Source organism: Xiphophorus hellerii, chromosome 12 (genome assembly GCF_003331165.1).
Source record: "Xiphophorus hellerii strain 12219 chromosome 12, Xiphophorus_hellerii-4.1, whole genome shotgun sequence".
NCBI classification, from domain to species: Eukaryota; Metazoa; Chordata; class Actinopteri; order Cyprinodontiformes; family Poeciliidae; genus Xiphophorus; species Xiphophorus hellerii.
The window spans coordinates 13,808,644-13,831,692 of record NC_045683.1 but is presented as its reverse complement, the minus strand read 5'-3'; the positions used below and the strand labels follow the sequence as shown (position 1 = coordinate 13,831,692).

The 23,049-nt window shown below is 35.3% G+C and overlaps 1 protein-coding gene across 4 annotated transcripts in view; it reads left to right on the top strand.

Annotated features, from left to right (window-relative positions):
- Positions 1-23,049, top strand: part of grid2 (glutamate receptor, ionotropic, delta 2) — a 453,461-nt gene that overhangs the window by 272,011 nt on the left and 158,401 nt on the right. For all 4 annotated transcript variants that reach the window (XR_004341186.1, XM_032578330.1, XM_032578331.1 and 1 more), the window contains exon 5: positions 14,710-14,763. Coding sequence is in view for 3 of the 4 variants with exons in the window: in XM_032578330.1 (XP_032434221.1) it covers positions 14,710-14,763 (54 nt within the window). In the remaining variant the exon portion in view is untranslated. The remainder of the gene's footprint in view (positions 1-14,709; positions 14,764-23,049) is intronic.

The window sequence follows — 23,049 nt, the reverse complement described above, 5'->3', positions numbered from 1 at the left end:
AGAAATTGTTCATCAGTAATGCTATTTTAGCCAGAGTCCTTCTGTCTCCTACCAACTGCACTGGGTTGCGAGGCATCCGAATACACAGCTGGCCTTCCTGATTTGTAACTGCTTCCTCTCAGCTGTAAAGAAAATGCTGCTCCAACATACTACACCATAAAAGATGGCTGATGCCACCACAAAGTCAATGAAGATCTTGAGGAGTGTCCCCTGGAATCCAAAAGACCTCAGCCTTCTCGGTGGGGAACGTCTCCCCTGACCCCTCCTGCAAAAAGCATTAGTCTTATGAGTCCAGTCCAGTTTGTTTTCAAGTGAACAAACAGGTACTAAGAGTCCAATATCTCAATGTCTACTCCCTGAATGTTTACATTTGTCAGTGAGGTGAGGTGCATAATAATAATAAAAAACAAATATACATTATTTGCGAAATATTTGGTATATGGAGTGAGGTTTAGAGGAAAAATACTGGCATTTAAAAGTTGGGGTGGCATTATGTAAAGTTGACTTTTTTAAAACTTTATACCATGAAATAATGTTATTCCCTCATTAAAAACAAACCTGGAGTGTTGCTTTGATTCTTTCATTCATGTTTGAGAAATCTTTGAATCTCCCACGGAACCCATTTTGGGGTGAAGAAATGCTTTCTCTCACAAAGCTCACAGAGCACCGCCTCTCTCCTCCAGACTAGCGGCAGCAGCAATTAGCAAACGCCTGGTGGAAGTCTGCTGAGCATATCAATATAAGCTACTTCTCAGTTAAACACCCTTAAAAATGATTGTAGACAACATAATGGAGTAGCATTGTTGTGATGATGTGCTGAAAGCAGAGTGTTAAAAGAGCAGGAGATTCATTAAGAGACAGAGCCCCAATTTAAAGGTGTTATGTTGCAGAGTCAAATTTTGCTTAAGTTATGTTTGATATATACAGCATTTTTAGTTAGTTGACTATGTTATAAATGTGCCTGCAAAATACATAACGCCCTTGTAAGATTAACGTTTTGGCCCCATTTCTCTTTACTGTTATCTTTACTGTCAAATTAAGAACTTGTACATGGTATCCAATAAAATGTCATTGAAAATTGTAATACTACAAGAAAAACAGACCAGAATGTGTTAAGGATGATCAAATCAAAAATGGAGAACAGCTAAAATGAAACTCAGAGAGGTGACCACAAAGAAGAACAAACAGGACAATGATTATGGATGGTTGACTTTGAGGAAAGACACAGAGCTGAAGGAAAGAATGGAGCGCTGCAATATAAACCACAGAGTTTCTCTAAGTATGTCTAACGGCTAAAATATAAAAAAAGAGATGGTTGTATTTCCCAAGAGCTTATTATTATGTATGGCTGAATGGCTGCAAACAACAAAGTGGCTTTTAAGAAGACACTTTTTCTTTTTGAGCATGCTTTAGTTCTTCTTGACAGCACAAAGCATGTCTTTAGAAACATCCATTAAATTCAGAAGTTTGAAGAGTGAAAATAACTAAGCCATTTTAACTATTTAATAAAAGTGTAATATTTTATAGCTTTGTGTTTTGTAGTTGGTGATATCAAACCTAGTACTTACATGCCGCCACTTGCAAGTTCAAGTCGGGAGTAATTTTCATAATTTTTTATAACCTTTCTGAATGCAGTTTTAACTGAAGGCTACAACAAGATAAAACATGGAAACTTTTTTTTATTTTTCTAAATACAGTAAATAAAGAGAGCCAACAAACACATGATCATCCAGAAAAAAATACTGTATCTTTCTTAGTGGTTGGTTTTATATATTTTTGTACTTGCTGGCTGTATAAATACGGTATTTTATAATAACTTCAGTTTACAATCTGATTGGTTTACCTCTTCTCGTTTGTATGTATAGCCAATTAGCAATGTTGCTGATTCAGTCTAGCATGCAAAGCTGCATATCAGCTGCATAGTTACAGTATTTGGATAGTGACAAGCAATCAATATGGCACCGTTTGATGTGTCTTTTTGTGTCGTTCTCTGGCAGTGTTACACCGATTGGCACGGCATACATATCAAATAGTTTACTGAGGACCTGCATTCTGTCATGTGGGCACAGACATTCACAGATTTTTTTTTGTTTTTTTTCCCAGATATGTTTGCTTGTCACCAAAAATATTAAACATGTAATGTACTTTTTTTTTGCCTTTTGCTTTCTAGAATATTAAAAGCTGTTTTTAGAAATCAAAATATGTTTTCGTTAGTGAAATTTGTAATTACAGAAAAGTCTAAATATTCATCACTCGGGAAGCAAAATAGTTGTCACAAGAACTTGGCTATAAAATGTCTCAAGTGATAGGAAAAGCATGTAGCTGTATTGTCAGATGTATCAAATTGTTCAAAGCAGATCGCTTTTCAGCGGCTCAATTAACTTAAATTGGCTTTATTCACCTGTCCCTTAAGGGGCAATTGATTTTGCAACAAGTTACATTTGAATATTAATAGAGCAACCATTTAGCAGAAGATTTGAAGCTGAGAGAATTATCATTCAGTAATTTATAGCCCTCTTCGATGTTTTTATAACATTGGAATCAAGTTTTTTGTGCACTCAACATCATGAAAAAAAAGGAAAACATGGTTAAAATTTGTCTAAATTACTTCTATGACGTTAAGCTACACTTAGCATAAAACTAAAATTCGAGTGCAGTGTAAGGTCAGTTCTTCTGGCAGAAAACTATAGCATATGCTTCAACCTCTGGAGGCCAAATCGGATGTGTAATTGAGGGCCATAACAGCTGCTGCTCTCCACCATATACAGCTGGTTATTCCTTTCATGGCTCACTCTCTCAAACACCAGCCATTAGGCTCTGACTCTACTATGACCTCTTTTTATGCCCCCACTGGTTACAACTTCATTACATGTTATGAGATTTCACATCACCACTCATTAATACACACTGTGCAAGAAAATGTCATACCATGACCTCTTGTGCACAAAGTGTACATGTTAATGATGGGATGACTTGGATACTCCCTGATTGGATTTTTAGCAATCCCTAAGGCATATGTTTTGGAAAATGTAAAACATTCTACCAACATAAGCAAGAACTAAGCCTAATGTTGCGTAGTTCAACAAAAACAGCCAGTGCCACTCCTGTCTTATGTATGTTGAAATATTGATATAGAATACGAGCAAGACAAAAAGTTAAATTAACAGCCTGACTTGGCTTGAGCATTTAGGCTTAATTAAATTAATAGAACATTATGTCTTTGTTTGTGTGTGGCACAGTATTCGATGAAAAAGGTTGATGCTAGAATACTGTTTAATAAGCAAATATTTCATGGTTGCACACAAAAAGAAATAAAAGAAAAAACTGTAGTAAAATATCATTGGAATGAGGGTTTATATATTTGACATTATTAATTATATTATCCAACTTAGTGTACTGCATAATGATATGTACTGCATAATGATATGTTCTGTTTTAAAATAGGATTATGATAATAATAATTTCACGTTTTATTTAGAAGTGCTTTTCAAAGCACTCCAAGACATTGTACAGATTAAGCAACATAACAAGCAGCAGTACACATGAACAATTAGAGAAGAATAGGAAAATTATAATGTGGAAGCAATTTTAAACGTGAACATAGTATCGGTGTTGGGAATGTCCAGAGGGAGACAATTCCAGAGTTTGGAGGTTAGTGGGAAAAAGTTCCGCTCCCCATTGTGCTGAGTCGAGCAGAAGGAAAAGTAAAATAGTAAATAAATCAGTGGTAAACAGTATAGAATGCCAAGGTCCTAATAAACTGCCAAAATGGAAAAAGTGAGCCAAATTTACATTCCTTTTTCAGTAAAAAATGGAATTGGCAACAACTGACAACATTTCAGCTTCTTAAATGGGTGTCCTGTTATGGACTGTGAAATCCCCAACACCTATCCTACTGACCTCAATAATAGGGTGAGTAGGAGTAGTTGCAGTGGTAATAATTAAAAATTGGATTTGAAGTTCATGAATTCCTTTCAGTGTTTAAGATGTAGAATAAAGCTCTCTAACAGGAGCCTGGAGTTGAAGACCTCTGCTCCATAGCATGAAATACAATGAGTATGCACTTTCAAACATACAGTTAAACATAATTCGTATAGCTTGATAAAGAAAAGAAATATGTATGCAAATTTCTTGCAAATTAAAGATTTCTTGACCATTGCTGTCAACAATAAGTTGTTGCTTGCAGGGTCAACAGTATTAAATTTGACACAGATCATTAAGTCTTCCATTGCATTTTTGGTCATTTGTACATTTTCTTTCATATGCAGCCAAATCTTAGAACTTTTATTAGACCCCCTTATGTTTATGGACACTTATAAGCTATGACATACAGTATATAATATCAACAGTAAATTCCCACTGTAGTTCTTGAAAAGCAGCTAGTAGTTAAATTAAGAACACAAGACCAGCAAGAACTTTCACGTCAGCCTACCCATTCACACTTGTGTACACACTACTGTTCACTTTGGACCATGAAGACAGCTGATTCTATTCGTTTCAGCCATTGATTCATCCACATCTAAATGTCAAGTTGAATATTGTCATATTTGCTGGAGGTTGTTGTGCGGTGTGTGGGTTATACATCGTCTCTGTGGATTTCGTAGTGCTTGAAGCTGTGGTCAGATCAATAAACTGAAAGGCCAACGTGTGCTTGAGTCTAGTATGCTCCTGCCAGCACACACAACTCCCCCATTTTCAGTATGATAAATGTATAGCATGTTGGTGCTCTTACCCTTTGCCATATCAGCATATGAAATGAAAGACCGCTGTTGCTAAAAAAAATTTCAGATAGAATAAAAAAAGTAGAGACCAGCTCATACAAAATGTCTGCTGAGTGGGAAATAAAGTAAAAAAAAAAAAAGTCTGCTGCCCTTTTTCCTTACATTTTCATCAGAAAGAATGTGATTGATCAATAATACTGATGTTTTGCAGGATTGGTTAGTGAGCAGGGCAAGACCTTGTCACAACAAGATTTTTGTGGCATTTATTGACTGTGACAGCTCACTGTTGGTGTTTTTGTGCGTAGAAGAATGGATTTGAAAGATCTGATCAGCAAAAGTTTGCAGAGTAACAATATTCTTGAACATTTTTTGAAGCAAACAGAAAACCACATATGAATAAGTATACTAAATCTGTAGTTCTTTGTACATCACATCCTCTTTTTCTCCCTCTTACTCTTTAACTGTAGGAATAAAAGCACAACCTTACTAGACTTTGTAAATTGTTAGTGTGTGACCATGACTGCATCAAACTAATTAAACATTGCATTGGTAGTAATTTACAGTCATTAGCTGTTGGAAAGAATTACACAGACCTTTGATACCCATGTGACTCATGGTATGGTCCAGTGCATTCAATTTGATTACAATGAACTCCACTTCTCCACAATGTTTCTCCAGTTTCAGACTCATCAGTCCACTTATTGCACTCTTTAATTGCAAGGGATTTGCTAAAACATTATTGTTCATACATTTTAGAGCTAAAATATGATATAAATCTATAGTGTGTCTATTCGTTTACTTGACATGATAATAGAAAAGCAAACAAAAGGCTTCAGATTAGCAGTTTTGACAGCCAGTGTGGTGGAGGGATGTCTGCCACGGAGTCCTGTTTAAAGATGAGTGTGCTTGTCCATCTTTTTGCACTCATAAATTATATAAGCACACAGTTCCTCTTGAGAGGAGTACAGAGTTGGATTAAACCATAGAGAAAATAATTTATATCATCCAGTGCTAGTCTGCTCACAAATACAAATACAATCAAGCATAAATAAAGCCAGAGCATGGCAGCAGCAGAAGAAGGTTGCTGAAATGTAGCAGTTAGGGTTATCTCAGGCTAGAGGAGACTCTTTATGCCATAAATCAGAAGTGTGGAGTCAAGTCATGGAACTTGATCTGCAGTCAGACTGAAGTAACACAAAGTGTTGTACGCTCTCCCTTATAATTTTAACCTTTGTACACACCATTGCAGCAGTGAAGTTGAAAGTACGCCCCTCATTCAAACTGAATGATTTCATCCGATTATTCAGTGTGATTCCGTTCTCAGTGCTGTTGCCCTGTGCTAAAACACAGTATGTGGAGTCAGACTATTACACATCTGGCAGACAATAAAGTTGTAACTTCTCCTGTGTTATCAGTAGAAAGTCAGCTTGATCAGGTAGGTTACATTTACTGCTGTATGCATAATTTCATAGCTATTTCAGAAATCTGGTGATGCTTTAATTTTAATAAGAAAAACACATTTGTACTGTTGTTGGAGGAGACCACCATTTGTACAGGAATGCAGTTACTGTTTCCCGTGATGGATTAGTCTGCTTATATTTTTCTGGCAACTTGGTTTGGAAAATCCATTTAAAATAATTTCATTGAAAGTATTAACTCTTCACATTTGTAAGCCATACTAAAAAATATATATTTAGATAAAATATCACATAAATTATTTTATGTAATCTTCCCCTTAAAATGTTCCTCTTTAAACTTTCCCTTAAAAAGTTTGTCATGTAATCAATAAAAAAAGCTGTTGTGTCCTGAGATTGCTCCATAGATCAAACTTGGAACTCTAGTTAATCACGAATTCAACAAGTTATTCATAATTACTTTGTGAACAAATAACATGTTTTACCAAATGACTTGTTTAATATTTCATTCAAAGTTTAGTACATAGGACTTGATTCAGTGTTTTGTTTCGATTTGATTTCAGCTTAGAAATTGGATGCATAGATATGGAACTTGACACAAAACTTTGCTGAAAAGACTTTGAAGTCATTTGTAACCTTCAAGCAATGATGTAGTCCCACCTCTACATCAAACCCAGGTGTGTGTAGTCAATATTTGTGTACTGTACTAAAGTTAAAGAAATTTAAACTTGGATACAATACTACCTACTGACATTTTGATATGTTTAATAAGAGAGAAACATACACAAGCATGTATATTTGAGTTTTTGTTTGTGAACATTCATAGCTTTAGACCTAGTCACTCCCATGTTCTCAACCTTTCTTTTTTTTTTCTTTTTTTTTTTTTTACAATAAATCTCTTCTTGAAACGCTTTCCAACATGTCAACAGACAGCCGAATGGCTCCCTAATGAGTCTGAGGCAGATCTGAAAGCAATTAATGGTTAGCCATCTAAATGTACTCGAAACTAGATCCAAGGATGTCATAAACTCACACCCTTTTACCTGCTGCTTGTCTTTTCCTCCTCCTCAGTGATGAAAGTAATGCCATTACTTTCATCTGACAAACTGACACACATTTTGTATAGAAGTTTGTACCAGTAAAACTACTACCAGAATACATACATTTTAAGTCTCCAAATATCCGCTAAAGAACTTGGAATTTGCAATTTGTGTGTTCACCCGTCTCATTTCTTCTGTGCTATACCCTCCCAATGAGCACAATACACCTCACATTCACTTGTAAAAACACAATAATGTAAAACCAGGGAGGGAAAAAAAACATAAAAGGGTTTGAGTGTAAACATTTTTATGTAATAGATTTTCTCGCTTGACCATTCTGGCTGGCAAGCTATGAAATTGTACCTAGTTAAGAGAAGGCAAGTCAATATTTTAGATAGAAATTCTTATTTCAAAGATGTAACTTGAGCTCAATTTAATTGACCTCAGGCTGGTTTTATGTTTGCTTAATTAGGTTTTTTTTTATATTTCTGGAAACATTTTAGAGAGTTTGAATGTAAGAATGCAAAAATCAAAAGAAAATAAGGCAAGTTTTTAGGAAGAGAGTTTTGGACCTTCACAAGCCTTGTCCATCATTAAGTACAATTACCAGACGTGTCATAAGACGTACGCAAACTCATGTCACAAATTTCAATGGTTCTAGAACGGATGACATGATTTCATAAAAGATTTTGAACTTGAGTTGAACTGTCACAACAATGGCGTATGACTTCACTTGGAATTGGTCTCTTTGACTTGAAAAGACTTGATCTATTACACCAAATAGAAAGTCTCTTATAAAGGAAAATTGCAGGCGGTGCAACTGTGGAACCCTGCCAGGCACATTATCCAGTCCTCTGCACTCCCCCTGCCATTTGTCAGTATTTTCTCCTCATGTTGATTTAAGCATGCTGCATATATGGTGGTGTTTACCCACTTTCCTTCTGCATTTACTATGACTCCAAAGACTCTGAAAGGTCCTCTCATTCAGCACTTTGAGTAACATTCAGTATAAATAAAGTTGCACGTCAGGGTGTTTTGGCAAAAAAAATAATCAAACACATCAAAGCGGAAAAAGATGAGTTAAGTTTAATAGCCCCTCTCCAGTTAATATCAAGCAGGTGGATTACCCACAAAAATATGTCCTATGTCTTTATTGTTTGGGTTTAATTAATAAATTACAAAAGTAACACTTCCAATACGTCAGTTTTATAGTTTAGGTTTAAAGACATTATTATGCTAAAATACATTGTCTATTTATTGATCAATGTGCAAATTTTTAAGATGTAGTACCTGTTTAGAATAAATACATTTTCATTACAATGCAGCATTTTTTACTGTCACCCTTACATTTCAAGAATCGGTTAGTTAGATTTCTTAGTATGAATCTTCGTGTTTGTTCATGTCCATAGTCCCCACTTCTAACCAAACAAAGAAAGTTGCACAAATTACAGGATGATCGAAGATACAAATTTGAATTTGAAACGCTTGGGCTGAAAACTAAAGTAGAGAGGCAGAAGCATGTAACTTCAATTTTTAAATGTACATAAAGAATTATGAATTAAAGTTGAAAAAGGAATAAATGTATGCTTAATGTCATCTGAACAACTATGATTTTTTATGCTTGATAATTTAGTCATGGAGCCAAGAAGTGTCATATGTACAGCTTTCAGTGCATATAGGGCAAGTCTCTGTGCTCTTAACCACAAAGTTAGTGCCCCAAAACAGGCTGATAGCAGCAAGATAATAATGTCCAATTAAATCAATTTGATCACAAAGGTAATTTTTAAGCAGTTGTAAATATAATGTGATTTGTTATTATAATGATCTGGTGTTACTCATACAATATTTTAAATGCTGGTTTGTACTGGTTTGTTACAGTTGGTTAACATAGATTTTCTTTTTTCATTTTGGGTAGAAATGTTTTTAAAATCCTGGCCTGGAGTTTTTCTGCATAGAGTTTGTATGCTCTCTCTGTGCAGACATGGTTTCTCTGTGGGAATTCCAGCTTCATCCAGCAGTCCAACTGTTGAACTGTTAGTTCAACTGAGTGTGTGTGTGTGTGTGTGGGTGTGCAAGCATGGTTGTTTGTCCTGTTTGTTTCTGTGTTGCCCCGTGATAAACTGGCAACTTGTCTAGGGGGTACCCTGGCTATTGTCCAGGGACTGCTGGATACAGGCACCTGACACCCCTATGAACTACATAGTTACTACATAGTTCAATAAACTATGATTCGTTATGTTCATACTTGTATATGTATTTGAAATCCATGCAACCACGAACAGAAGAATGTCACAAATATATAAGTGCTGAGTACGTGCGTACGTACAAACTATGTAGTGTAAAAAGTATAAATTAGCACTTCTTCTCCAGCTGTCTTTTGCTCTCTCTTTGTCACAGGCCCACATTCCTCCCAGTTCTTGGATGTATTTTTGTCTTTCAACTTTCTTTATTCAGGTGGAATGGAAGATTTGTGATGATAACAGTAATTACACACCCCCACAATGAGACACAGACGCTGTGTGCTTGCACCCTTACAGGCAGACACAGAAACATTAATTATAGTGATCAGAAAGCAGTTTTTGTTAAGACATGTAGATGCACAGTATTTTATGTTGTGTGTCGCGATGAAAAATATGTCTAAATCCTGACTAAATAATGGAACAGCTGGACTTTAGGGGCTGCAGCTTTAAAAATTTATATGTGCACACGCATGTTGACATTTTCTTTGTAAAACTTTGTGTTCTTACTGTTTGTGCTTGCATGTTTATGTACAGTGATTAAATATGCATAGTTTGGAGGGTGGGTTGAAGACTGTTTGCATGATTTGGTCACAAATAGAGCATGAAATTACATTACACAACTCATTTTAATAGTTTTTAAAGCAGAGAAAGTCATTTATTGTTACCGCCCACTTTGTGTTCTTAAGTTTGCAAGCATAATTTGAACAATACTTGCTACTTTTCTGTTTAAATTTGATAAACACATTTGTTTACCATTATTCTCTTTATTAAACTGTTGATTTAATATCCATACATAAAAAAATAGTCTACAATAAATCAGCTGTTCTATTGTGTATGGTGGTTGGTCTGTAAAAGTTAGTAATGTTGATTGTACATGGGAAAAAATGTTTGACTAATTGTTGAGGTTTTGAAGTAGAAATCTTAAAAATTCTACCCATTTTATCCATGTGGTATTCATGGACAGAATCTCAACGGGTCTTGTTTAGGGTCTTAAGCGTATCATCTTTGCTTTTCACAGAAGCGAATAAATTTATGTATTAAAGGGTCTTATTGATGAATGATGGTAGGATGGAGTGGGAGACGGAAAAAAGAACACATTGAAGGTTTATCTACAATGAATGTTGTGGTGAACATAGAGCCGACACAACAAGCAAAGCTTTCTACTATTCTAACCCCCACCTAGGGTCATGAAATATGGATCATGACCAAAAGATGTAAACATGGATGCAAGTGGTCAAAATAGACCTTCTATAGGGTGTCCGAACTCAACCTTGAAGAGATTGAGTTTGAGATGCTCTGCCATCTACAGGGGAGCACAAGGTAGAGTGTCTGCTTTTCTGAAGAACTTCTCCATTAATGCTGCCACATTGGTCATATATTTCTACCTATTAGACTTGTGAGAGCATCAAACATTTATGCTCTCATATGCTAACAGTAGTGGATTGGAAGAAACAACTATTGTCTTTGTTGAACTCTTCCTGGAGTGACAGGTGGATGAAGGTCATTGCAGGATCAGATTAGTAGTTGACTGTCTCAAGGTCTCTCAGTAGAACACATACAAGACTGGTGTTGTCGGTGCCATTGCAAGTGGTCAGAGTTCAATGTGGCTTCTTAAGACTTTGAGTAAAGGCTTACTTTTATTGACACTGGGTGATTGGATCTGTCTTATACCACAAAGTTTATTTTTATTCTATCTTCTAACTTTAGAGAATAGGATTTGTAGAAAAAGAATCTTCTGCAGTGCTGGTCAGAGATGTCAGAGGAGTTTCTTTTTTGACCTGAGGTGAGGAATGTGCAGGTGTCTCTTGCCTATCTGCTGTATTGCCATTGAGTTATGAAGCTCTGTGTATGGATATGAGGAAATGCAGAGGTGAAGCAGAAATAGTGTATTGAATAGCTTGAACCTCTGGAGAGACATGTCTACTGCCACAAATCTGCCTTTTCACTAATGAGCTTAAAACATCTGTTCAGATGGATGGCAGTAGTTATATATAATGGAAAAATTTGAATAATTTACTCCAAGCAGTGGTTCTATACAAACAAGGAAAAGAAGCATGATGATATTTACATTAGTTCACCCATTTTGCCCTGCAAGTCTTTTGTGAAAATAACATTTAAGGATTATTGGGGTGAATGTTTCATTCATGTAATATTAAGTAGGATTCTGTTGTGCTTCAGTTCTGCAAATTTAGAAGACATCATTTATTCACAATTATAAGTGCCACTACATTGAAGACACTATTGCTCTAATTTATTACTTTGAAGGGAAAGGATATTGCTTCTAAGCATTCAATGATTCTGAAACTATAATTTGTTGACATAGACAAATTTTGAATTTGTGCTTTTACCCTCTATTCACATGTAAACAGATTAGTAAATTTTTGGGTGAGAAAAACAGACATTAACACATCTGCTTATAAGGAAACTTTGTAGGCTTTGTTAAAAGGGTCCTTTATTTTGCTTTTTAGTTTAGTAATATCAAATTTTGCCATTTTGAGCCTTTTTGCCATTTTAATCTCACCCTGAAGTAACTAAAACATTTGTGAGACATTTTCTAAGACAATTGTCTTAGAAAATTAACTAACCATATTCTGAATGTTTATATTTTTCTGGTCCTTTAACATGACATTATTGCTACCATTTACTCTATAATGCTTTTACTTCCATTTCTGACGCTCTTCTGGATATTTTTTCAGAGGCTGAAACAGATATAGCACTGCAATGTTGGGTGGATTTATCACTGAGATTTTTTATCCTATATACATTTGCTACAAGCTGTCATGTTGTTTTTTTTTAAAATTAGATGTGATTCTTAGAAATTTCCCTCAGCTTGTTTCATCATTGATGTCTGCTGCATGTACTCACTGGCTACGTTATTCAGTACCCCTTGCTCATACTTTGTTGAACTCCCTTTTGCTGTTAAATCTGTTAGAATTATATGTGACATTGATTCAGGGAGGCATTGCAAACCTTAGTGAACGATTTTAGGCCATATTAACATGATTACATCATTATCAGAGGATGTTTTGTCAGCTACACATCCATGATGTAAATATCTCTATCCATCACTCTATTGGAGTGAGATCTAGTGACTGAGAGAGAGCAATGGACCACAGTGAACTTATCATTTTCAGACAAATTTAAGATGATTTGACTTTTGTAACATGTTGCTAAGATTGAGATTCATCAAACCAGGAAACATCTTTCAATTCAGTTATTAAAAACTTTTGGTAAACGGGGATAAAATGTAGCATTTCTAGTTTTTAGCTGACAGAAGTATTCTTCAGTGTAGTCTTTTGCTACTTTAGTCCATTTGCTTCAAAGTTCAACATATGGTCGGTTCAAAGATGGTATTCTTCATACCTTAGTTGCAAGAAGGACTTATTTTGCTTACTATTGCCTTTCTATCACTTCAAACAGTCTCCCTTTACTTCTGATCTCAATATGTGCCATCATTTGCACATCTGATTCTCACTGTATATTTTCTCTTTTTGTACCACTTTCCAAAATCATAAACAAGGAGAGGCGTGTTCATGTGTGTGTGAAAATCCCACTAAGCATGTAGTTTATGAAATAGACAATTCAGTTGAACACTACTAGCCATGGCATTGTCAATCTTCATTCCTTCAATGGAAGTCATTATCACAATGATTTTTTTTGTTTTTAAATTCAGTGAGTTGTTACCGTATTATTTGTTGATTATATTACCGAGCAGTTGCACAAGGGTGCCTAATAATGTGGCCGGTGAGTGAATCTATCTGTCTAGCTCAGGGGTGGGCAACTTCAGGCCTTGAGGGCCGGTCTCCTGCAACTTTTAGATGCACCTCTACTCCAACACACCTGAGTCAAATAATGAGGTCATTAGCAGGACTCTGGAGAACTTGACTACACTTAGGAGGTGATTCAGCTATTGGATTCAAGTGTGTTGGACCAGGGAGACATCTAAGAGTTGCAGGACACCGGCCCTCGAGACCCATCCCTGGTCTAGCTGATGTAAACATTGTCTGGGGCAGAAGAAATGATTTGAAACTGCATTTGGCCATCTTTGGGGATCACTGTCTTTTTGCCAATAGATTAAGAGAGAGTAAAAACACATAACGGTGTGTTAGTTTTTCATTTATGCTACCCAAAGAGTCGGTTAACATATGTAAATGGCAACAGAAATCTTACCAGATTAGACACAGAGACATCTCTGTCATTGTCTATCCTGAGAGAATTGATGTCACTGTTGCAACCATGTTGTCAGTAAATCAAATGTTTTATGGTAACCCACAATGTTATAGTGAAAAAGTTTTATGAAGATAGAATGAAGGCTTAATTCACTGTTAAACATGTTCTGCCACCGCTTTAGTAGTTGCTTTTGTTTATGTCGAAGCAGTGTTTTATGGCACTGTGCTCTATAGTCACCCTAGGCAATTATAGGTAATGATATATGAGTGTGTGCTAGGGGTGGTGGTAGGGTTGCTTAAGCAGGTTGCAAATGGAGAAGAACCCCCTGAGCATTCAGACAGTTAAAAGTGATGGGATGAGAGTCGAGGTGAGGCAGGATACGTGAGCAAAGATTGTGCTGGATGGATAGGACAGATGAGGGGTGAAAACACAGTCATGTAGTTAGAAAATTAGTGAGTGTCAAGTTTGCTGCTCAATACTGAAGGTTTCATGAACGAGGTTGTTCAATGGCAGATTTTAATTATTTTAAAAAGTACAGGAAAGTCTCTAAGTAGCTTAGTCCGGATATGTAAAAATAGAATATGTCCATGCCATTACAGTTAAGCAATTGCTTAGGTGTTGGCTACGAGTTGACATGTGTAAATATTTAAGTTGGACTATTAAGAATTCATGTTAACAGTTTTCTTATTCTTTGTGTGGAAAGCATGTTGTTTCGTTGCATTGTTTGTTCCACAAAATGTATTTCAGAGGCTGTTGCTGGAAGAGAGAGAGAATAACGAGTGCAGCTTTGAAGTTTTGTCAAATATTTGTAAACTCTGAAAATCTTAATTTTAAAATGCAGGCATGTGTGTTTTGGGTTTGCTGCTAGCAGACGCATAAGCAGGCTTTTGGGTATTTGCATGTTTTTGAAAAAGCTTTGCTGCTTTGATTGATACCTTGAGCAACTTTGATACCTTTTTTCCAGTTATATAGGCCAGGAAGACATAATATCTCTGATTTAAAGCCTTAAGATGCAGTGAATCATATAACCCCCCAAAAATCATACAAAAACCCAAATTATGTGGTGTTCAAATCTTCTACTTTGATTTCTTTCTCTGTATGTGATGATTGTTTTCTTTTGCAGGTGGTGGAGACCAACCTGGTTGCCTTTGATTGTCATTGGATCCTGATTAATGAGGTGAGGGTCATTGAAAGAATTTAACGGTATTACTTGTGCATTTGGTTCTCCTCACTTTTCCAGTTCTAATTGAAATATTTATTACTTGTCTTTCTGGTTTTAGATGTTTACTTAAAATAGACAGAAGATGGGTTTTTTTCACGTTGTACCATTCATACTCAAGCTAAATCAAAGCTCTTTACAAAAAAAGTCAATGTTAGAAGGAAAATGAATGAAGAACAACACATACAATAAAAAGCAACTGAAATAAGGAAGGGGACAAGGGTAAACAAGGGATAAATGAGTGAAGAAAGGACAGTAAAAGGTACACACGGAATAAATGAAGGAAGGAAAGTAGGACACAGGGAAGAGAACATACAACTGTTTTTGTCTCTGCTGCTAAAGGCTTTTTTCATACTTTCCCAGACCTGGAAAATAACATCAAATTCCATGGTTTTCCAAATTACATAGCCACCTTGTTCCAATTAGTAATCTTTGGCATTCTGCTTCCCTGCGGTATAAACACGACATGACACGTTTTGCCCCTTGCCACTAGGTTGGTCATTAATCCATATTTATCTTCCCATCACACACCCACACACACACCCACACCCACGCACACACACGCACACACACCCCCACACACACACACACACACACTAAGCAGTGGGTACAGGAGATAAAAATAAAGGAGAATTACAACAAAGTGTAATTTTCAGCTCACCAGGTTTTATGAGCATCACCTAAACACTTTGAACATTCCACCTGCTGATTGGGAGAGATGCCAGGAAAAGGTTATTTCTGTCCTGATGTTAAAAATGTAAATATGCAGACTTTGCTCCACTGTACTGGGATTAACTTGGACTATGTGCTTTGTTGAGATGAGACTAACATTGAGCCTTTCATCAATAAACAAGCCAGGTGGGTTTAGGGCCAAAAAAGGATGAGAGAAGAGAATTAGAAAAGAAAAAAAAGAGAAAAGACGGAATAAAAAGATATGAATGGGGAGTAATTTTGTAATGCACCATAATCTAAACAAGAAGGACCGCATGTTTTAAATAAAATCAGCATGACAATGGAACCTTGATTAAACTCACATGTAATATATGTTTCCACAGATTTATAATTTCCAAAATGGCACAAAGTTGTATCAATCCATGGTTTCCCCCAGAAAATGTGCTAAGCCCGGTGGTTGGGGCGCTTCTTCAGTCATTCATCCAGCAGCCCACCATGTTTTTGAGTTAAAAATGTTTAAAGCTGACAGGAAATTTGAAAATATCACTTGATAATTATGTGTTATTGGATTATTGGAAGATTAATATTTGAACACCAGCTATAAAGTCTTAAAAAATGCTAACATAAAAAAACCCGTAAATAAATAAGCAATGCTAAGCCTGGTGGGGGCACAAGTAAAGCCTGGTGACCCTCCAGGCTTCTAATGCACTGTGGGAAACCCATTTGTAATCATTTGTAATCTGTCAAATGAAATCTTAATCAATTTACCAAAGTGCCATAGATCTTAATTCACTTTTTCTGTCTCTCAATTAATATGTTGTTGTCAGCTGAGCACAACTGCAGCACTGACATGAAGTAAAATCAAGGAATACATTTTAGTAAGTTAACTGTCTAAACATTTCACAATGCTCCTCGTAAAGGAAAGACAAGTTTGACCTAAATTTTTTTATATTTTGATGAACATTTGCCGCAAACCATCTTGCAGTACACATAGTAAATCAAGAAATATTATTACACCATGTGATGTTATAATTTTAAAGCTGTGGCTTAAAAGACATTTAAAGACAGAATTCTGAAGGTTAAGACATGTGGGGGAAAATTGTGGTTGATAACTAATATTCTTCAGAGTGACCTGAAGCTTTTAGATCCCATCTCATAATGTATACAACCTACTGAACCCAATAAAGCAAAGACTTTGAAAAGAGCCACTTTTGAGGGACCTTTGAGGGGTTAGATTAAATTTAGCTTTACCTTTCAAAGATAAGCCACATTCTTTCTTGGGTGATGTTCTTTTAAGTCTCTAAAGTTTTCTTTATTGCATAATTTTGATTAAGGGTGATAACAGTTAAAAAAATCGCTATGCATTTTAAAACAAAATGCATCAGAAAGTGAAGGACAGTTTGGCAATGTGTATTGGTTTTTCAGTTTCACAGCAACCTGAGTCCAACAAAATAGTAGTGAGAAAGTAAAAGAGGAACAGTTTAAACTGGCCAGCATAAGCCCTGACCTAAATCACAGAAAACCTTTGGAGAGTGCTGCCAAAAGCACAAAAGGACTCCTACAAACTTTAAAGAGCTTAAGCACAAAGAAGTGAAACAGTAGCAGAAGCTACCAGCTGACAAGGGACAGCAAGAAGCTTCTTAATGGCTGTAAATAAAAGACAATAAACATTGAGCTGTTTGCTGCTGAAAAAGTTTAAATTATGATATTTTATGAATACCATTTATCATTTCACTACTATTTTTCTGCACTCCTGTTTAGTGACTAAACAGTACATTAAGTTTTTTGTTTTTAATGATGTGAAACTTTCAAGGTTTCACATCATTGTGAAACTGTTACTTTCACTATTTCTTTCACAAAGTAAAGTAGACATGCATTTTAAAATTATTATTTCTTATCAATTCTAAATATCTAATGTTGTACTATGTTAAGCTTTATCATACTTTAGAGTTTACAATGTCTTTCTGATCAATTTTTCTGATCAATATTTTTATTAACTCATCAGAAGGAATTTTGTCATGACAGAAACAATTATTCTTTACTGCTGGCTGTAAACTCATATTAATTTAAAATGACTTTAAAATGTCCTATATTTTGTTTATAATAAATAAAAGGAGTCTGATCTTACTTCATAAGTAGTGCAGTTTCAATACAAGAAAATACATATTTCATCTTTTTAGATCTCTAATTGCTTTCCTTGGGAATGGACTATTTCTTTAAGGCCTTACAGTGAAATGACAAGACATAACAGGTGGTCCATCCACAAATGGTAGAAGCCTGAGTTGGTACAAAAAACCAACTCAGGCTTCTTCGGTGTGTCTCAGTTTCTTCCTCTGTGTTCCATTTTCAAATCAAAGCCTGTCATTATTCTCTGAAATGCTGCAAGGCTCAGTGGACCTATTACTTTCACAGTAATGCCAAGTATTTCTGTTTGAAACAAATGTTTGTATGCATCACATTCATTAATGCTGCAGGAACAACCATAGTCAACCATGCGAATGTCACCCCTGTTATATGAAGGTTTAGATTTTTTTTCTTTTTCAAAATCATGACAGATGAAAGGCTGGAACAACATTGTCACCATTTGTTTCTAAATACTATAGAGAAGCCTTTAAGAATATTTTTATGTTTTTTTGAAATGCTAATACTTGTAGATGGGAGGGAGATGAGAAAAAAGAGGAATCCTGGGTTCTGCACTTAAAGGAATAATGCAAACATCAGAACAGAGTATTGGGGAAACAACCACTTGTATCAGTGACTGGCTTCTTTTATTGAATATTTATTTGTCTCCTACCTGCTTCTTAAAATGAATGTCATATTAATATGAATACAGTTTTATAGCTCACTCAAAAGAGGAAATATGTTTTCTGCATTTTGAAGATGTATTGTCATTCTCATCCTTTGTTGGATTACAAGGTCAAGCAGCTAATAAAGAAGTTGTCTACCAGTTCTTTGCAGAAACATTTGTGCTTTGAATTCCAACATGAATCTGACAGGAGAATTCCATAACAAACTATATTTCTAAACGTAATCTTCCAAACCTAAAAAAATATAATTACTAATATGTTTTAAAAGTATTTATATATTCAGTTTATAAATCAACTTTTTTATTTTTTATTATTTAAGTGCAGCATACAGCCTGCCAGCACCCTGGCTCCTGTATTGGTGGCCTCAGCTCCATATCCTCTCAATAAAATGGCTAGATCTCTGAATAAAGAATATTCCTATTTATCTGAAATCTAACTTTGTAAAGCCATTATTTGTAGTTAGTGTCTTCTAAAAGTTGTAGGCTCTCAAAATAAAAACAAGGAGGATTTCTAAAAGATTAGCTAGGCTAATCAACCCTTAGGATATACATTTCAAATTCCCATTCTTAACATTCATTCTTAAGACTCATTCTTAGAATTCATTACACAATCCTTCACTGGCAGAAATCACATTAACCTTACAATTAATTCAATTTAATCAATCAGATAATTTTATTATTATTGGTTTTGTTAGTTTTATATGTTTTAATTTACATGAAAATAAAATGTTATAGCTACTAAATATAATGTTACAGCTATGTTATAACATTATATTTCACATAATGTTATTATATATAACATTATTTATAACATTAAATGTTATAGCTACTAGCCTTGAGGAATTACTACAGTATAAAGTTTCACTGCTTGAGCAAATTTGTGAACATGGTAAAACCTGTTTCACTAAAGTTTTTATTTAGAAACTAATAAAAAATTAATAAGCTGGCCTCAACTATGTCATTGACGATTTAGTTATAAGCACAATATACCAAATGCTATGGATCAACTGTTGATGAGAGCAGAGGAGTTAGAATACATTCTAATATATAATGAAATACTATTTCTTTGGAGAATGGATATTTTAATGTGCAAAAGTGCTTTCAATCCCTATAGATTATTATGCATGAGAGGATACTCTATGGTTGTCATAACTCAGCTTTATCTACAGCCAACAGTCAGTCAGCACCACTGAAGGGAAGTTCACAGCTTATAATTGATCATCCTTCCCTCACCCATCACATTCTCTCCTCTGAGGATCAGAGGATTTGAAGTTAGGAAGACAAGAAATGATAAGAGATGCTTACGGCTTCTCTTGCTTCCTGTCATTTGCTTAAGTTTGGAGGATAATTTCATTTTTGATCATACTCATTCTAAATCTCTTCATCAAATTTAACTGTCCTTCAGTCAGTTATCATCTTTGTTGTTATTGTGCAGACCTTTTTAAAATTTAATTTTCGTAAGTAATTTTGCTTCCATTACATCTTTTAGCTGAAAACAAGCATCATAAACTCATAAATGAAGATGTTATCTGGTAGGTTATCTTTCTACAAGCTAATGTACTCTAAAGGCCTCTCTGAAATTAGATGGATTTAGGTGGATGGATTTTTATGCTATGCATATAATTTAGACATAAGAAAATTCTATGGTGCTAAAAATTTCACAATGGTGCAAACACCGAGCATTAGATTGTAGTATTCTAGGTATCTTAATGGTTTGTTCAGATGAAGCAAAAATAGCAAGCGAAAGCATTAAGAGATGTAGACATTATGTCCTCAGCCCTGTTCCAGCCATGCTAGGCTTTTTTTTCCTGATAGTTTACCAAGACGCATGAGAGATGCGTCTCAACTGTTGCTGCTCCACTTCCATTGTCTTTCACTGTTCTCGGTTCTCCATTAATATTTTGCTTTCGTCATTATCTGGCTTTATGAATATCTGATTTCCTCTCCAAGAAAAATAAAACATTTTAGAATGTGTGTGTTCTGGCAAAAACAAGGTGACAAACTGTGTGGGTGGCAGAGGTATAAGCAGAAACAGTCTTTTTCTCGATAGAGTGGAAAAATAAGGGTTTAGTGTTTGTCAGACAAAAAGGCAGAGGGATTGGCTAAAAGGATACAGAGCATTGGAGAAAGTAGAAGAATCAGGAAATGGTGCCAAGATGAAGTGAGAATTTTGCTTTTGACTCAACTTCGAATACCGCACTGAAGACTAGAATTTAATGGCTTCTGGGTGTCGAATGAGGGAGATTGAGGTCATATTTGGATGCTTCTGGGAATGCTTGCAGCCTTAAACTTCCAGTTGATGTAAAAAATAGTTTATGTTTTACTTCATATTTGAGCTGCAGTGTATCATGAATGTCACAGCTTACCAAGAGTTTCAGTATTTAGATAATACCACAAAATTCTTTGTGTAGAGTGACGTCTTATTTGGCCTCTGTCCGACTTGAAATCAAAATAGTGGTATCAATACAGAATCAATACACTCTCGTTTTTTCTAAGCAAGAGGAAATAAAGTTTCCTAAAATTTTGATTTCCAGTAAATGACTGAGTGGATTATTGGAACTTAGGAAAAATAAGGATGGGTCAATAGAACGTGAATGAAGAATTTAAAAGCTGTTTTACCTGGGGTTTTTTTAACCCTTACTCCAATTGAAATGATTTAAGAACAGGAGTCAGCTAATTTTGAGTCCTAACCCCTTAATGCATTTATGTTATAAAAAAATCAAAGTTATTATATCTGCTTGAAAATTCTGTGCACGTTTGCAGTGCAGCAAAATAGCACTTTGCATTTCATCAGTTTTACTACAACTCACTCATCAATGATGTTCAGGACGCTGCAGTCTCTTCTTACAGTGAAATATATTTGATCCCAAACGCAGGTTCTACAGGATAACCTCAGCATAGCCAGCGGCTATAATGTTCTGATCTTCCATCATCTAAAGCATGGACAGCTAGACTTCAACAAGTGTAATTTTTTACACCTAGAGCCCTAGATATGCTGTAATACAGTTTTTTTAAACTGTCCACATAAAACACTGTGCAGGTCAAAAATTGTCCATGCAAAATGTGGCTGCCAACTGGGGTGCAGTTAATATTCCCAGCATTAGACCAAGAACAGGAATTGTCAAGAATTCAACCATAGTCATCTGCACCACTTACACTATTTTGGAGTATATTAGACTATTTGTTGTCTTTCAAAGAAAATGAATTGCTTACTCGAGGTGTCAGGGGTCAATATCTGACTTAAACTGAAAAGTTCAAGTATGTAGGTGTCTTGTTCATGAGTGATTGAAGTATTGCAGGCGTTGTTCTGGTATGCTGTTTCAAAGAAAAATCTGAGCAAAAAAACCTCCTGATTTAATTGTCTTCTTTTCCTCCATTATAGTTATGAGATATGGTAAATGAATAAATGAGAATGAGATCCAAGACTCAAGCACCTGAAAATGTGAAAAATTAGAAAATGCCTTGAAATTTCCTTGTCTGAGATGCAGTGAATTCCTGATAACGAATCTCTGCATTTATTCCTGAAACTCGATCTCACATAAGCATAAGATGATTGATGCCTAAGCCAACAGATGGATACCTTCATTTAAAACAAATTAAGAATATTAAACAAAACTATTGCCTTTTATGATTTTCATTTGATCTTATTTTATTGACTTTAGAGATCAAATAGGACAAGGGAACAAAGACTCATTTGAGTAGGAGCTAAATGCTGACAGAGCACAAGTAGTTCTCCTTTATCATGATTCAAGTGTGGTTGTGTCCTGTACACACAAGCATCTGCTATTCATCTGTGTCACATTCGTTTTACATTAGCTGTTAAAGGACTAACAACTTTGAGGAGACTGAAAGTCATACTAGGTGGTGACTGTTTAGTTTGTCCACAGGGAGAGGTAAATAGAACATGACAGTGGAAGATGCATGCTCAGAGGACAAAACTCAAAATTATAGTTTCCTGCTAATTTTTGTTTATGCGGACTGATCTTTAGTATTCCTGTGCACTGCTGCATCTATATTTGTTTGAGTTTAGATCCTTTGAGTGAAGCCGTCTGGATCATTTTTGCCAGCCGATTTTTTTTTTTGTATGCCCTTGACTGCCTGTAGTGAATCTTAATTTTGTTTTGGCCCACAATTCTGCTGTGCTTAGCAGGGTTAAGCATTTCTCTCAACTCCAAATCATTTTTTTTCTTTTTTTGATGGCTTTGTTACTAAACCCTTTTCAGAACTTTGATGAAGACGACTCTTGGAGTTTTGCCACGTATTAACCCAACGAGACAACAAATAAATTCCTTACTGAAGAATTCAATTCCTTAAGGCAGAATTACCCCTTTGTTACTTTTTTCAAACTTTTCATTATCTATGTCACGTATGATTTTTTTTCACCTCTAGTGTTGTGAAAAAAAATAAACAAGATTTGACAGAAAAAGGAGTGTAAAAGCACCAAACAAAGGCAAACTACTGCACATAATTAATCTGTAGCAGTTGATTTTTAATAGAAAATATTTTTGCATTAAGGGTTTAGGCTATGGAAGAGGGTAATTATTACATGTCACACTGGGTATTCCGATATTGCCTGCAACAAAACTGTATCATCATCATTGATCATACTACAATGACTCTCAAGTCTTAATGAACGTTAATAGCTTTCAATTAAAATCCACCAAGATTAGTCAATGAGGTGTGATACCTTTAATATTATAGCTTCAAATATAAAGGTTGTGTGATAAATTACTTATGTATATACACACTCTGTTATCCAAAGTACT